The sequence below is a fragment of the Musa acuminata genome, chromosome BXJ2-2 (genome assembly GCF_036884655.1).
Source record: "Musa acuminata AAA Group cultivar baxijiao chromosome BXJ2-2, Cavendish_Baxijiao_AAA, whole genome shotgun sequence".
Taxonomy (NCBI): Eukaryota; Viridiplantae; Streptophyta; class Magnoliopsida; order Zingiberales; family Musaceae; genus Musa; species Musa acuminata.
The window spans coordinates 21,052,635-21,070,766 of NC_088339.1; the positions used below are offsets into that span (position 1 = coordinate 21,052,635).

An 18,132-nucleotide genomic window follows, 5' to 3' on the forward strand; every position below is an offset into this window, starting at 1 on the left:
AAAGGTACGAATATGAAACAGGACGACGATATTTAAGAGGAAGCCCACTCACAACCACCAGATGGATGCCGTCGGTTCTCCAAAATATTCGTACGTAAGGAAAAGGGAAGAGTGAAAAGTGAAGTCTAAAGAAAAGAAAAGCATCCAAAGGATCATCATCTAAGTTAGCAAGATTCCCATAGAAAAGTGATGAAACTATATTACCATATTTAGTAAGTTAGTTCCGCGTTGGTCGAGTGTATGAAGATCACATAGTATTATGATCATATCATTCGACATATTGCCACATTTAGTTTTACATTCATTCAGTTGAAAAGTCAAAACCTCATAAAGATCTGAGGCCAAGCTAGAATTATTTCTCACACACCGCAGAGTACTCTGCATCGTCGGCTATGACCGTAGTATTATGATCAGATCCCTCATTCTGATATCCATAAAGAAAATTGAATCCGATTGATTCAAGTTGGGGTTAAAACTTACTGCTATTATACCCAATTAGACCCACAAGGGGTAGAGTTCTTCACATGGGCTCAACTTGTGAGCCCGAATAAAATCATATTATCGGCCGCCGAGTCAAACTAGTGATGAGTTAGATAAAAAAGAATATATATATACATAGAGTTGTTGCTTTAAGTAACACAACTAGATTTGTTTCTGGAAACGAAAAAAGAGAAAAAAACAGTAGGCAAAAGTCTTAGCTTTACTGAATAATTTTGACCCGCAACGAAGCAAATCTCAGATAAAGCATGAAAAAGATGGTATCAGCTACGCATTGATATATTAATTCATTCTCATCAATATATCCCCCAAACAATATGAACAAAAATCGAAGAAAGCGGAGTTAATTGTGGCCAAGCATTTTTTTTTCTGCATCAATATTCCGCATATATTATGATATTAGCACAGAATAAAGGAAGACGCATCTTACTCCATCATGCACATGGGTTCACTAAACACCGATCATCTTTCTAGTTTGCTCAGCAAAGTTTCCATTGGTGGCAACTCCTTCACAATCTCTTGCCAATCCGGCATGCCCTGGGTATGAAAAATACAGTAAGGTGGTAGTAGAATACTCCAAGAGTATAACTTGCTCTTTATACTGGTTTAAAAAATTTTACTGTGTCATGTTGTTGTCGGTTCACAGAGATACGCATTTGTCTTCCCTAGTTTAGCTAATTCAGCAGCTAATTCAGCAGCGATGAACTACTTTCCAGTCGTCAAAAAGGATGAACTTTATGACTGGATCGAGCAAAAAATTCCAGTTTGCTAAAGAAACTATACCTTCCCTGACTTTCGAATACGTCCATCTAGACGCAGAATTATGAAAACGTCATCACCAGGATCAAGGACTCCTTCGGACTTTTGCTGATCACGTATCCATCTGAACATCACACACATGATTAAAGCTATACTTTGGGCAAATTTTAAAAGAACCAAGAAATGGACTACTACATGTTTTCTTATACTTTTACTACAAAAACAACAAGAAAATGCATCCAGCACAAGACGACTTCAGCTAATTCTTTCAGGTGGCTCATTTATTCATTAAGCTTAAACAAGAAATTGAGCAAGATATAAAAAAATAGAAATGATGAACAAATACAAGTGAAAGCTTGTCGGTGGTTGAGATAATTTTTTTAACAACTGGTTGAGATAAGTGATCAGATAGCAAAAAATATCAACTTGTATGGCCGCTTAAACTTGGAAGTGAGAACTGGGCCCAGTTTTGCCGGTACGGGTAAAAAAAAAAAAGGAAATATTCTCGTAGATCTATTGATTATTGTGACAGGATTAAGAAATACATAGAGAGATTTACAATATATAAGATAAAAGCAATGATACAGTTGGCCTTAATCAAGGGGTACTAACTAAGTACTAACAAAATCCCAAGTTTCAACAAGTGAAGGGCTAGGTCAATTTGAGACTGAGAAAGAATTATGTTTGTCTAATTTTGTGAATTTTAGCTGGTTTTCGCCATTGCTTTAGTTGTAAATTATAATTTTCGTAATAATAGCACTTTTGTGTTGGTTTAGCAAGAGCTCAGATGGTTTGACTTTATACTGTGATGATCCAAAGACATGATAGGGGTAAAATAGTACTGAAAAATTATCTTAAAGAGAATTATCTGGCTAAAGATTTAAATTCTGTACACATTGCACAGGTGAAAGATCTCTCGCTTAATTTCCAATATTTTTTTCTTCAAATCTCATCAAGTTTGTTCTCTATCTCTCTTAATTATCTATCACATACAACAGTTGCTGAGTTGAATGCTGAAATGCAAAGGAATAATCAGATCGCATTCCTTTATCTCCTTCAGCCACTACTGAGCTTACCAAGGAATATTCATATTATATTCAAATTTATTAGTGCAAAATTCATATACGTTGAGGTCTGCAAAAAGCCATCAGAGAGGTCTGGACCCATGAAAAAATGATTATAAGTGTTGAGGATGTATTTATTATATGAATTAAATCCAATGCATCAAGCAAAACATGTAGGAGGTAGCTAAATAATGTTTGGGTTTGAAAATATATAGATGAGCAATTTGTATATTAGGTAGTTATGAGAACATGTGGCTAGGATCAAGTACAAGTAACTGTCGCTAAAATTTTAAAAATTATATTTTAAATATGTAAACCAACTTGAAAGAATACATTAAGAGTCAATTTCACTTACCTTTCCCATTCATAAGGAGATACTATCTCAGCCTTGAAGCGCACCTCAGCTTTCAATCGTGACTTTGCAGTTATAGATTGAGTTCGTTGTTCAAAATCATCCTACCAAAATGCAATTGTATTTTACGGCAATAACATCAATGATGCTAGTATAGCTAAACATATATAGTCTGAACAGTATAAGTTACTATATTTAGCATATACCCTAAACATACACATTTGCAAACATATAGGAGGAAAAAAGTTGAGAGATTATCAGGAAGACAACACAAAGAACATGGTACGACATGAGAATACCCGAGCATCTTCTGTTGATTAATTTTCATGGTATGACATGAGAATACCTTAGGTGACTAGTAGATAAACTCACATCTACATTCCTACTACATCTGTGATCAAGCTAACAACTAACAATTTACATTAGCTAGATTCTTTACCCAAATTTGGAAGTATGATGACCTGATGATCCCATAAAGAGAGTTGGCCTGTTGGATCAGCAAGATGGGGACATCTTTGGGCAGACTAACATCAGAACCCTAAAGGTGAATTTTGGATCGGGCCAGATTCATTGACATCAAGCTTTTAACTAGTGAAGACTGTATGTCTCAGTAGTCCCACATCACTATGGACTAGGTTATTATATGTTTAGAGATAGATGACTTTAAAACTAACAACTACGACTCAAGGATTTTGGCTCACATGGTTCTAATGCTGTTACATCGTAGTTATTAGGTTAGTCTATCGGGCTAGAACATGATGATTGATCTTAAAGTAACTTCAGGCTTCTCTGGGTGGGCTGACACATGACAAGATGGGGGTTACTTTATGTAGACTGAAATGTGAATTTCTTTGGGTTAGACTCCCATTAGAATCTCAGATGTTTTGGACTCTTGACAAGGATGTCAAACATTTAATTGGGGAAGATTTTAAGACCACAATATTTCCACATAGACAATTGAAGTTGAATAAAATTAGTACTGTTAGTAGTTGAACTTGAGCATTTTGGACCACATGGATGTATACCCATTATATTTGAGCTACAAATTCAATAAGTCTACTGAGCCAGGATGTCAAAATTCCTGTTCTTTGACTCATAAACTAACAAAAATGTAGCAACAATAGCTAAAATTGATTTAAACTCAAAAAATATTCTGTTATGGTGTAATTTCAACCCCATTTGAACCTAACTCTAGCTGAAGCCAATGCCAAAGAATAAAAGAAAGAGGAACAAGTAGATAGCAAACAAACTCCTAATTGAATAACCAAAAAAACCAAAAGAACAATAATGGACCAGTTCCCATGGCCTATGATGAGTTCCCAGAGAAAGTAAATTGGTGCTTTGATACTTGAAAACTACTTCAGGTGTAATTGCATAGGTATATATAAGTGCAGAAGACATCCCATAAGAGCAACTCAAAGGTCCATTTTATGCATTTTACTGACCAAGCCACACATTTTTGCATTTAAATAGACAAACAAATAAATCTAACCCCAATTGAAGGAAGAGATGAAGCAGATTTTGCAGGAACACCAAAGCCCTTTTTCTCAACGGAAGACTTGCTATAATCACCCCAGATAACAGGAATCAGAAGAACACCTCGCTTAAGCAGTTCAGTTCGGAACCTTTCAGCCTTCTCCATTGCTCTTGAAACAGTCTCCTTCTTCCCTGCCAAAATTACCTAAAGTATTGTTCATATAAGACCTCCAAGTTTCTTGTAAAATTTGTAAGTGCAGAAAAATTGAAGAAACAAAAATGGTTTCCAAAACAATAAAAGCTAACTTCATCTCATACAATGTACATACAAAAGAATGCAATTAGTCTCCTGAACAAATGGCATCTAACATAGCAGAAAAGTGACACTAACCGGCCTACAAGTGTCCCGAAGCTGCACAAGTTCAACAATCCGATTAGTTGAAAGACGCACAGGCAATCTTGAGAGAGTTTCATCACGTGATATTTGAGCAAGCTGTTCCTCTTCCTTCTTGTTGTCCCAGATGAACAACACCACAAGAACAACAATGCCTACAGAGTGCTGATTCAAAAGCTTGATCAATTTAAAGAAGTGATTTCCAAATACCAACGAAGTGCACTTTCAAGAATTGAAGGCGTCAATTTGATTAAACAAAATTGTCTTCATGGTATATATACTATAATCATTTACCGCCAACGTTGATAGCAGCATTTCCAGCAGTCTCCCAAAGATCAGGAGCCCCATCACCACCATTGATTGCACGTATGAGTCTGGGAACTGTAAAAAATATAGAAATCCCAGCTGCAGCAGAAAAAGCCACATAAAAGAATCTTCTCACGCCACGAAATGGTGCTTGAACTTCACTAATGAGTTTGAGATCTCTTTGAAATCCATATCCTATGTCTTCACCTCCCAGCCTGGCCTACAAAAGCATGAGAGGAAAAAAAAATTGTTTCCATAGCATGGAAAAATAGCCTGAATCAAAATAAGAACTTAGGTACCCATGAAAATGCAAACTGAACAGATGGACAACCTCTTCTTGCAGTTGTTTAAATTCTGGTAAAGCTCTGAATGAGGCTAAGTCAGGATCATTCAGAATAGTGCTGAATTTGAGATTGTAATCTCGCAAAGCAGCTCGCAAACATTCTGCTGCTTGCTTTCCTTCACCTCTAAAACAAGAACAAAATTTTAGACAAAAATCACCTAAGAAAAAGAAAAAAACCCACAAAGAAAGCAAGAAAATGGAAAAAAGAGATGCAAGGGGAAGAATGCTAGCATACAATAGATCCTATTTCTTCCAAATGATGACAGGCATTTTACTACCCAGAAAAAAAATCAAACAAGGAAACTAAAATTATGGACAAATAGTAAATTAGATGCCTGCATTGTATCTCAAAACCATAAAAGATTTCTCTAGGCCGTCTAACATATCAAATAAAATGCTAGACATTAATTACATCATTTCAAAATTTCAGGACTTACTAAAACAGAAGAACACAGCTTAAAATCATCCAGCAGAAAACTGGACAACAAACACTTAGCAAAAGAAGTTGGTTCTTGGTGCCTGAATTGCTAAGCACAAATCAAGCATCCAGTGTCCTATTTATCAACCTCATTAATACTGATTGCAACAGAATAGAAAAAGCGCCAATAGAGTTAATTATCCCTTGTGCACCACTCACCTAGACAAATCCATCATTTCATGAACTCACTTTTTTGACAGTCAAATATTAAATAAAACACCAACTTGATTTCACACTCAAGGACAACTCTAGATGAATCTTGAAAGCTACAACCTCCGCCGTCCTCAATTCCATAGTTATTTTGTACAATTTATTTTAAATACCCCACTGAACTATAACAATCAAACTGGAACCAGAAGAAGTTTTTAGTTCAGCCTCATCTTAATTGGGATTCTGTAGTCCTGCTAATTAGCTCCTTTACTATTATGATGATGTATAAGGCTGACATCATTGTAATATACCAATGTGACATATCAAATGATACAAATGATGGAATGCAGGATTTATAAAAAAGTTCGAAAAGATTGTATCACTGAAATATTAAACCTTCCCAATAAATTATAGCACTATTGTTTAACATTTAAAAAAAATCTTGTGAGTGCATTACCATGTCATTTTTTCTCTCAAGCATTAGGTTATAATAGGAGAAAGTAACAAATTTCTTAACTGACATATAGTTTATCCATTGAAGAGCTTTTGAAAAGACAACAGATTGACTTCCCAAATTTCAAGATTTACCCCTCAATAGGATCCCTACTTATCGCAAAAAATGAGCAAATAGTATTAATTAATTACTTGCCCTGAAAATTTTTCCAACCATGAGGGCTTAATCCCTAGAAGATAAGGAAACTCCATATCTACATGCAGCACCAAAGTCACAATTATATTTGATTTCCATGTATCTAAACATTCTAGCAGAGAATAGAGATTTTTTACTTGTATGCATGGCAGCAAGCTTTGTTGTACAGTGCTGCTTGAGCTTCCATAGGATTTGGATTTAAAGAAAGGGCATTCTCAAACTGCACAAGGGCATCTTTCACCTATCACATTTTCAGTCATGCACACGGAAATGTGAGATAAAGACGTAAGAATATGATGAAATGATGAAAAGAAAAGAAGGTATAACGAACAGTAGACTTTAAGCCAGATTCCTTATTACAGCAATGATGAAAAGAAAGGAAGGGAAGATTATTATGGGGCAAGCACATAGATACAATTTGAAAGAAAAGCATTTGAATGAAGGAGTAGCACAATATAGCATATAAATGTTCCTCCTAGGTAACTTGTCTTGTCCTCTCTTTCCTGACATAAATTAATGCATCTTGAGACTGTAACATTTTCAGTAGAAACCCATCCTCTTCTTTTTATGTGATAGAATTTTGCAAGGGCATTATTGGCCTCAAAAGACAACCATAGGGCATATGTTTAAGATCAGTACACATGGCCCTTGTCATGATGTTTTGATGAAGAGACCAAGCCTCCAGATCAACTATGTACAATCAAAGTATGGTGTTCAGTTCAAGGAATTATGCTGCCACAGATTTTCTCTTTTATTTCTGCCTTTCCATAAATATTTCGGAGCTTTCAGTACACTTTTCTAGTAGCACCGTTTTCGGTCCCCTTCCCTTATTTTCATGTTGACAGCTCTTTCCTCGTCGCTTCTCTCTTAACTTCAAATTGGTCTCCTCCACCATCCCTTTTCAAGTATTGAAATTGTCTACAACTCGATGCAACTGTTTTTAGGATTTTCTGGTTTTCGATCATTTTTCATTCCAAACGAAAGAAGTCTTTCCTTCCTCTGTTGATGACACAATACGATTAATCCCTTCAACATAGTTAGCCTATTTCAGCAACATGATTGTCGTATTGGTTCATCATTTCCGTACCCTCAGCAACAAACACAATCTCCTTGCTAAATAGATGGCAATCTTTGGGTTGCTAGAAACAGTATATGAAAACTTCGTGTTTTTGTTTGCTTTATGTTGCAAATTCATGTAATAGATCTCTTTGCAACAGTCACACGATCGTACTAATCCATTGTGCACACTATGGTCCATCATGAATTTGACAAGGAAACAACAGGAATCTTTAACAGTGTACCAGGACTAACCAGTACCATACATGATGGATCAATTCAGTTGCCTGCTGTATATAGCGCGCCATGAAATGAGTCTAATTAGTACTAGTAAGTGACATGCATCAATAGGAAGGTCACTCATTTGCATTAGAGGGAAGGTGAAGAACTGACAGGTCGACACACTGAGTTCTTGAAACCAAAAGAAAGATTCAGATGCATCGATGCAAATATCATCCTTTTGTGATTTCTTGACACTAAGACAAAGATTTAGGAAAGCAAGATCCCCAGTTGCTACTTTTATAACACAAGAAGCGCCGAGGGATTTGGCAATGAGAGACGCACCCGTCCCTTGGAGAAGAAAGAAAGGCCGAGGTTGACACACGACTCCGCCGTCTGCGTCGCAGTCTCCGGAGAGGGAGGAGACGGGGGGGAGGAGGAGGAGGAGGAGGAGGAGGAAGAGGCGACGGGGAGGAGACGAGCCCGTCGGGATCTGAGAGGGGTTTTGGGCGCAGACCAGGTGTTGGACTTCGGGCAGCAGAGGAGGTGCTGTTGGAGAGCGAGAGACGCCATGGCCATCACAGCCACGAAAGAGGGAGAAGTAACGCGGAGGAAAAGGCGACGGCTCGCGCTCACATTTTTCGCTTCCGTTATCCGCACGAATGGCACGGAAGTAGCACATCGCGACCACCATTTCTTTAGTCGGGTCGGGTCCGATCCATTCCGTTCCCGTGGATCTATACATACAAGGCCCACGGAGAATCTGGGTCCGGGTCTATCTTGTTAAAGTCCGAACCCGGACCCAAGTTACCAAACTATAATAAAAGGATATAATAATAATAATAATAATAATAGTAGTAGTAGTAGTAGTAGTAATTTACCTAACAAACCAAGGCCCACGGAGAATCTGGATCCGGGTCTATTTTGTTAAACTCCATTTTTTTTACCGGCACCTATTTTATTTAAAATACTAAAAATAATCTCAAAATCGGATCGACCCTTTTTATTAAATCGAACAACTTGATTTAAACCCGATTGTTCCAAGGGTTAGTTTGGTTCAATATGGTTGTGGTCCGGGTCAAATAGATTTGGGTCGGATCTTAGGAAGTTGATCAAGTCAAATTAAGTGTGAATCAAAAGGTAAAGAGTTTACACAAGGAACCAGTATAACCCTAGTTTGCGACATCTCTCTCTCTTTAGTAATGATAAACTCCTTTACTCTCTAGTGATGAAGGACGACAGTAAAGTTCTATGCTTTTCTTAGATATTTTACGAATGGTAGCAACATTCTCCTATCTTTAGTGGTGTCGAACTCTTCTGCTCCTCTACGATATTTGCACATCTCCTCTCCAACTATGAATGATAGTATCTTTATCAGCAATCATATCCTCTCTCTAGAGGTAAACTTATCTTTTTTTTAAAAGAAAAAAAATAGTAATATTCTTTGAAATTATTTTTTTTATTAATCTATTAAGTATGTGCACTAATCCTATTAACATTGTGAGAGTCTTAAGAGGTTTTCATGTTTATATGATAAAAACGATTGATTGTTCACTAATTATTGATATTTATATTTTTGATGCAACTTAAGGGTTTTGTTAGTTTTTGGTGAAACAAGGAGAGATTGATGTTGTAAAACTAAAAGGTATTTGTTGGTGAACTTTTTATTATTAAGATGTCAAAATCTTGGGTCTGAATCAATAAGTTTAGGTGAGGCATTCAAGAGAAATATGGTTATATTTGCAACACCTTCTAGGATTATTATTGATATTTTTAATGTTCATGGTGAGTTTTGAGTTGATTAATTCATGTTTTTTTTAATTACAAACAAGTGTGAAAATGTAAATATAGTTTTCTCTTAGAAGAAGAAATATTTCTCAAACCTTGTTTTAGTGTTTATATAATTATTTTAGAGGGTTTCTAATTCTTTTCTTAATTGATGAAATTGGGTAAACACCCACTTTTTTTTTTTGCTAGGTGAAAATAATTTATAAATATTAAATATTTATACAAATTATTTTCTTTATTTTTTTATATTTGTTTAAACTTTAAATATATATCTCATATTTATAATATTTAATTTTATATATAAATGGAATGATGTCACTACGTAGATCTCTTCTACTTAGGGATAAGAACCATTTTATGTGGCTACTACAAGTAATATATATCATAATTTTATATTTTATATTAACTATTATTAGATTATATATGATTAATGTTATTTTTTAAATGTAAAGTAGAAGATGTTTGAAAACTAATTCCACCATCTTCACCCCTCATTGGCCATCATATCTACCTCAACTACCACGTTATCCCCTCCATAATATATAATTAATAATCATTATTACATATCATTTTAGTTAATGATCGTTATTATATCATTCATTTTAGGTATTTTGTCTAGGAACCGAGTGATAGGAGTCAAGGTCGTATGATGTTGAGAAATCTAGGGCGACATTATATGTGTAGTAGAAGAACAGAAATAGAAACACATATTTCTTATAGCAAAAATGTTTCTTATTGTTATGTGTAAAAACCTATGAAACCAAAAAACTATGTGTAAGAGAATTACCTAGAGAGATCGTATATATATTCATGAATTCCTACAGATCTATGAGATTAGATGGAGTTCAAATGCCCTCATCCCTAGCAATGATCCATATGGCAGGGGCTGCGATGATGCTCCTTAAATCACTACTCAAATCTCCTCATTGTGCACACCATGCACTTAAGTAAGAAGGGCTCAAGTAAGGCCAGCCCTTCTTGTTGTCTACACATCCCAAACTAGGGCTACTAGCTAAGGAGAGGAAGAATAGGAGGTGGTAGCCAAAAAACCTTGCCTATAACCCTTTTGTTCTCTCCTATTTATAGAGGTCCCTTGTCAACTTAACCCTAATGGATCTTGCTCTATTAGGTGTTAACTGTAGACGTACTAGGCCACTACACCGTAGTCCCCAAACGATATAGGGGAATTCAATTCTTTGGACCTATCTATTCTCAATTATCATGTACCTATAGTCCCTCATCCATATAATATCCTACCATATATCAGACATAGTGCTGTCAGGCTCATACGATTTCTCCTCGAGTCTCGCTCTAATCGGATTCTCTTAGAGAATTTTTTCTTTCTCAATCTGAATGACCTTTGGCCAAGGATTTATCTAGGCAAGAACATATGAGATATTCCTCTTATGATATCGAGAGTGGATGATCCTTTATTGACACTTAATAACTATCATAAGGTTAGCTACCACTCCTTATGATCGGTTGTGCTAGAGTTGAAACTTTCAAACCTATAAGTTCGGTATCAAAGAGTGAAGTACTCATACAAGACATACTTGATGTCTCAAGTCTAAGGACCAAGTAATCATTGGGATAACAAAATCACTGTCTGACAATAAGGTATCATTAACTATCCAACATTTCGTGAGCGGATCAATCAGTGAACTCATTCTCCAATGAGCACTTGCACTATAGCCCTAGTGTCCCCACGTGAGCAGCTATAAGACCAGTTGCTTTCATCATATGAATGAGTATACAATACACCGGCCTATCCGGTTATCTCGATATTCCTCTCGAGTAACCTATGGCTAGAATTATTTAAGGTCTGTGTTTAAAGGTAAATCAATCTCATTATCGTGATCTCATCATGATCCTATTCTCGTTGCACAGATTTATGGACATCACAATATATTTATGCATCAAACAATATAAATTGAGAAAATATAATAATAATAATAAGCAAAAAGACTATATGTCATATCACACATATCATCGCTCACATAATTGGCTTGCAGGGCACTTATGACAAGCACATGATATCTATTTCTCCTATGTTATGTCATCTTCATATTCTTACGAGGATACCTTTTTGTTATATAGCAAATATTCTTAATATTCTTATATATTATTATTTTTATATATTATTTTACAACATTAAGAGAGAGATTCAATTTTAATTTTGGCAGTGTTTTAGTTGAATTTAGCTCGAGTAATATTTCTCTAGTTTTGAAGGTTTCTAATCGTAAACAAGTCATAGATGTTAAAGCAAAGTTCGGGTATATGTTTGAGAAATACTTTAAAGATCAATTTTATAGTAGACAAAATATTATAGACTGTAGTTGATCATTTTAGAATAAGGTAATTATCGATTTAAGAGTTCATTTAGAGATATGTACATGTTTTTTATAACTGTTATTGTTATATATGCATGTTATAGATGTTGAATCTCGTATTTTGATGATGAAATCAATTGATAATTGTGTTTATGTTTTAATTTACGTTTTGAGTGACGTAGGATGCTTCGATCAGGATGATACAATTAAAGCAGGAAAAATCATGTTGGGCCGGAGAAACATGTCAGAAGATTGGACGTCGGGCCAATGGATCGATCGACGTATCGACAGAAGGCTTTGGGTCAAGAAGAGTGGACATTGCGCCAAGGATATCGGAGCTGCAGAGTCAATTGGTCGATTGGACAATAGGCCGTAGGAGAGGACAATACATCAAAGAATCGGACGAAGCGTCGAGGGACCAATGACATGCCGGACAACTTGATTAATGCTTAGTATTAATTGTCTAGATCGAAGTTTGTTTTACATGTGCAGGATTAACTATGATGGAAGTAAGATATGCAGTAGGAGTTGCGCTAGAGTCAAGACCATGATCATGTTGGAGGTTCGAGAGTTCGACGGAAGTCCGGACGGTCGTCGGAGGTTCTGCGGGGACAAATCCGAGAAGTCCAGGAGCATACCAAAGAAGCTCGTCGAAACTCGCCAAGTCGATTGTCGCAAGTCCAAGAGTTTGCCAGAAGTCCACTAGAGCATCGCCGATGGTTTATCGAATGTTCGCCGGAAGAAGCGATTGATGCACCAGAGCAAGTTGCAGTATTAATATCTTAAATATCGTAGTTAGCATATAGATTAAGTTAGAAATGGGAGGTAATCCCATTAACTTAATCTGGGGGCAATTAGGCCATTGACAGACCCAAATTGGGCCAAATGGATCAGCCCATTCGGACCCAGAATTCTTGCTAGGCGGTGGCACCGCCTAGGAGACTTGGTCTCCCAGGAATTCTGGGTGGTAGTACCGCCCTTGTCAGGTGGTGGTATCGTCTGAGCTCGGTCTTCGAGCGATGTCAGGCGGTAGCACCGCCTAGACTAAGCGGTAGTACCACTTAGTGACAGATGACAGGTGGTAGTACCACCCAGTTATGATGATAGTACCGTCAGGACCCCGAAAAATTGGGAGATGACACTTTTCAGCTCCAAATTCAAACCAGTTTGGGCCTATATAAACCCCACCCTTTTTTGCATAAAAGAAAAACTAAAAGCTTGATCTTACTCTGTGATTTTAAAGCTCAAAAGTGTTGTAAAGGCCAAAAGTTCTCCTCCCTCTTTTCTTCTAAGTTTTGATCATTCAAGAGAGGAGTGAAAATTCTGTAAGGGTTATCTCCTAAGCCCGTCAAAAGGAGTGAAACTGTAAAAGGGTGGTTGGCCTTCACCTATTGAAGGAAGTCCTCTAGTAGACGTCGGTGACCTCGTCAAAGGAGGAAGCCGAAAGTGGATGTAGGTCATGTTTGACCGAACCACTCTAAAATCTGGTTTGCATTTCCTTTGTGCTATTTATCTTAACTGCAAACTGCCTTCCTTACTTTACTTCAAATACATATCAATAAGATTTCAAAGTTATTATCTGCACGAAATGACTTTTATGTCGGAATTGGATTTCAATATACGAACGCAGTTTTAATCGTCGAAAGTTTTCCGCTGCACTAATTCAACCCCCCTCTTAGTGCTCTTGATCCTAACAATTGGTATCAGAGTCACAGTTTTCTAATTTGGTTTAATATTCAAATAGAAATGACTCATTTCGGCTTTCAAGAGGGTCAATATCTCATTCGTCCTCCCTTTTTCAATGGGACAAACTACACTTATTGGAAAACTCGAATGAGAGTTTTCTTGCTTTCTTTGGATTTGAACTTATGGCACATAGTCAAAAACGGATTTGAAATATCTTCTCTTCCAATGAACCATTGGAATGATTTGGAGAAGAAGACGTTTTCATTAAATGCTAGAGCTATGAATGCTCTATTTTGCGCTTTAGATAAAAATGAGTTTAATCGGGTTTCTATGTGCAAAACGACTTTTGACATTTGGCATGTTCTTGAAACCACTCACGAAGGCACAAGTAGACTAAAAGATTCGAAAATTAACTTTTAAATGCACGATTTTGAATTATTTCACATGAAACCAAGCAAAATCATTGGAGATATGTACACCCATTTTATGGATGTCGTCAATGGTTTAAAAGCATTTGGTAGAAGTTTTTCGGATTTTGAACTTGTAAACAAGATTTTGCGTTCTCTTTCTAAAAATTAGAATTCAAAAGTAACTGCGATACAAGAAGCTAAAAACCTAAACAACTTATCATTTAAAAAACTAATTGGTTCGTTGATGACATATGAAATGGTGCACAATGCACATGATGAACATGATGAATAAAACAACCTTTCAAAGAACAGAAAGGATTTGTGACATAGAACATTTGAAGACCACTCGAGCATAAGCTCAAGTGATGGTGAACTGAAACTACAAATGAAACAAAAATTAAAAAGCAAAAAGAATGGAACTACTTGCTTTGAACGCAAGAAGAAGAACAAAAATTGGGATGAATCAAGCTCCTCTGAAGACGAGGAGAAAATCAAGAAAGGCGAGGTGGCAAACTACGCCTTAACCGCTTTCAATGATGAGGTAATCGAAATCCCCCTAATTTATTTTGAAATAACATGATGCTTTCCATGATACATTTTCTTTCTTATTTTGTTTAGAAAATTATTTTTAATAATTACATGTTTAAAAAAATAAAAATGTAAAAATTATGATCATGCTAGTAGTTTTGAAAATAATCATGAAAAATACATATTTTATGATAGACAAATAAAATAATTTTGATTGAAAATATGAAATCATGCTATATGTGGTTAAGAAGTAATAATGTGTATCACGTTGATTTCTATTGTTATTTCTTGATTTTGATTAAATAAAATCATGTTTGATTTAAAGAAATACATAATGATGTAATATTAAATATTTTGATACCATGATTGATAATTTTATACATGAGATTTTAAGTTATATATGATGATAAGCATGCGTTATTTTCATGAATATATTTGAAAAACATATGGCAAAAATATGTCCGAATGCATGAACTTATTAAAATCATTTTTCGGACGTTCTTAATTAATTCACTTAATTGCTATAATGAGAACTTTACACTATTACATGCCTTAATAACATTTTGGAAATGATGTGTTTTAGATACAAAAATTTTCATGATCATGAGCATGTTTTAGCTTCATGATTGTGTTTGAAAATCTATAGTAAAACCATGTCCGAATGCAAGAAAGTATTAAATTTTATTTTCGGATTTTCTTGATCCTAACAATTTATTTTTGAAAATCTATTGATCTTGATGGTTTTATGACGAAATTTATTTTTCGATTATAAACGTTGATGCATGTTTTTATTTAACATAAATGAAAAAACATGTTAACATGAAATCAATCACTTCAAATAAAATACTTAAAAAAGGAAAATATATTATCAATGAAATCATGAATCTACTTATGTTATGAATTTTATGAACCATAAAAATGATTTTGAAGATTTGAATTTGAGATGAGTTTTATCAAAATCATGATCTTGATTTCTTGGAATAATATGAGATTTTCTTTGATAATCATTTCGATTATTTAAAAGGAGATTTATCGAAATGATTCATGGAATTTTGGATTCATGACTTGATCCTTTATTTGTTTATGAGATGGTTGAAATCTTTGTACCTTTGAATTCTTCCCTTCTCCTTTCGATTTTTGAATTTATGTATGTTATATGTTGAAGATTTGAAACCATGTTTTGATATCATGCATACCTAAGAAATGTTGATTTGACAAATTGAATGAATTGAAAATGAATGATGATTTTTCTCTTGAATATAACTTGTGATTTTTTTTATGAATCGTCATTTTTATTTCTCGACATTCGATACATAAGATTTTATTATGAATCAAAATTTCTCATTAATCGATCTCCTACGATTCTACTTGATATTTTCTTAAGAGGAGATTTTCTAAATGAATCATGATTTTTTCTTGTGAGTTCTTGGATTTATTACTTGATTTTCTTTTAAAACAAGATCTCTTCTTTGTACTTCTATGATTTTTCTTGATATTTTATTTAAAGAAGATATTTACTATATGAATCATGTCTTTTGGTATTCAAATGATTTTATCCTTCATGACATGATTTCTTTGTATTTATGGCTTGCATGGCTTGAAATGTTTTGGAATGATGCATGCAACACTATGATTTTTCCCTTAGATAAAAATGCATGCAATACTATGATTTTTCCCTTAGATAAAAATGCATGCAACACTTTGATTTTTTTTTGAAATAATGTGAAAATCAATAATTATCATTTTCTGATAGAATGATGATTTGGAATCATGCATGTAATGATGATGTTATATTTTATATACATGATGATTTGGCATTATGCATGCAATACTTTAACTTATGATAATGATGCATTCAATGATGAAATATTCATGATAAAATAATTATTTTAACATTCACGACTTGAATTTTCATCAATGCTATTTACCTTTGTCATGATTTAGATATTGACGTAAAGAGTCTTCCCTTCTCTTTACCAATGACAAAAGGGGAGAAAGAGTTGCTAACATGCACATCTCAAAATAAAAGATTCCAGCTTGCACAATACAAGAAGAAAGCAAAAATAGCTAACTTGCGTATTGCAAAGAAAGCAAAAATCGCACTTCTCAAAAAAGAAGAAAGAACTTGCTATATTGAACATCACCAAAATTGCTATCTTGCCTATCTCAAGAAGCAAAATATGCCAAACTTGCACACCTAGCAAAATGTACAAACTTGCATATTTCAAGATGCAAGAGTTGCTATCTTGAACTTCTCTAATTTGCTAGCTTGCATGATGTAGAACATACTATCTTACTACCTTGCTTATATACAACTTGATAGCTTGAATGTTTTAAGCATGATATATCACTTGGCAAAATTTCAAGCTTACAAATTGCATGATGATAAAATTTGATACTATATTTTTCATGCAATGATTTGAATCTATATATCCAAACACTTGGTTGTGGTTCTTCTCCTTTTGTTGATGACAAAGGGGGAGAAGTATGTTGATTATATGTCATGATTTTATCATGACATGTTGCTTGGATTTTTTAATCCAAGAGTTTCTATCTATAAGTCATATTGATAGGGAGAGTTTGTTTAAATTCCGGGAGTTAAGTTTAACTCCGTCATCAATTGGTTGTCATCATAAAAAAGAGGGAGATTATTGAATCTCGTATTTTGATGATGAAACCAATTGATAATTATGTTTATGTTTTAATCTACGTTTTGAGTGACGCATGATGCTTTGATCAGGATGAGACAATTAAAGCAGGAAAAATCATGTTGGGTCGGAGGAACATGTCAAAAGATTGGACGTCGGGTTGGTGGATCGGTCGACATATCGACAGAAGGTTTCGGGCCGTGGATTCGGGCATCAGGCCAAGAAGAGCGGACATTGCGTCGAGGATATCGGAGCTGCGGAGTCAACTAGCCGATTGGGCAATAGGCCGCAGGAGAGGACGATGCGTCGAAGAATCGGACGATGCGTCGAGGGACCAATGACATGCTAGACAACTTGATTAATGCTTAGTATTAATTGTCTAGATCGAAGTTTATTTTACTTATGTAGGATTAACTACGATGGAAGTAAGACATGCAGCAGGAGTTGTGCCGGAGTCATGACCATGATCATGTTGGGAGTTCGAGAGTTCGACGAAAGTCCGAACAGTCGTCGGAGGTTCTGCGGGAACAAATCCGAGAAGTCCAAGAACTTACCAAAGAAGCTCGTCAGAACTTGCCAAGTAGATTGTTGCAAGTCTAGGAGTTTGCCGGAAGTCTGTCAGAGCATCGTTGAGGGTTCATCGGATATTCGTCGGAAGTTCGTCGGAAGAAGCGATTGACGCACTAGAGTCAGTTACAGTATTAATGTCTTAAATATCATAGTTAACATGTAGATTAAGTTAGGAATGAGAGGTGATCCCATTAACTTAATCTGGGAGCAATTGGGCCCTTGACAGACCCAAATTGGGCCGAATGGATCAGCCCATTTGGACCCAGAATTCCTGCCAAGCGGTGGCACCGTCAGGGTCGACGGTGGCACCGCCCAGGAGACTTGGTCTCCCAGGAATTCTGGGCGGTAGTACCGCCCAGTTATGGCGGTAGTACCGCCAGGACCCCGAAAAACCAGGGGATGACATTTTTTAGCTCCAAATTCAAACC

At 35.6% G+C, this 18,132-nt stretch overlaps 1 protein-coding gene across 1 annotated transcript; it reads right to left on the reverse strand.

Moving 5' to 3' along the window:
* Window positions 1–747: 747 nt before the first annotated feature.
* LOC103970004 (protein LOW PSII ACCUMULATION 1, chloroplastic) lies at window positions 748–8,405 on the reverse strand. Its single transcript, XM_009383632.3, has 9 exons — window positions 8,090–8,405; window positions 6,607–6,710; window positions 5,181–5,316; window positions 4,838–5,069; window positions 4,541–4,698; window positions 4,166–4,354; window positions 2,677–2,777; window positions 1,282–1,381; window positions 748–1,035 (listed from the first exon to the last, which is right to left on the reverse strand). The coding sequence occupies exons 1-9, from the start codon at window positions 8,321–8,323 to the stop codon at window positions 961–963; spliced, it is 1,329 nt and encodes a 442-aa protein (XP_009381907.2). The 5' UTR covers window positions 8,324–8,405; the 3' UTR covers window positions 748–960.
* Between the last annotated feature and the right edge of the window lie 9,727 nt (window positions 8,406–18,132).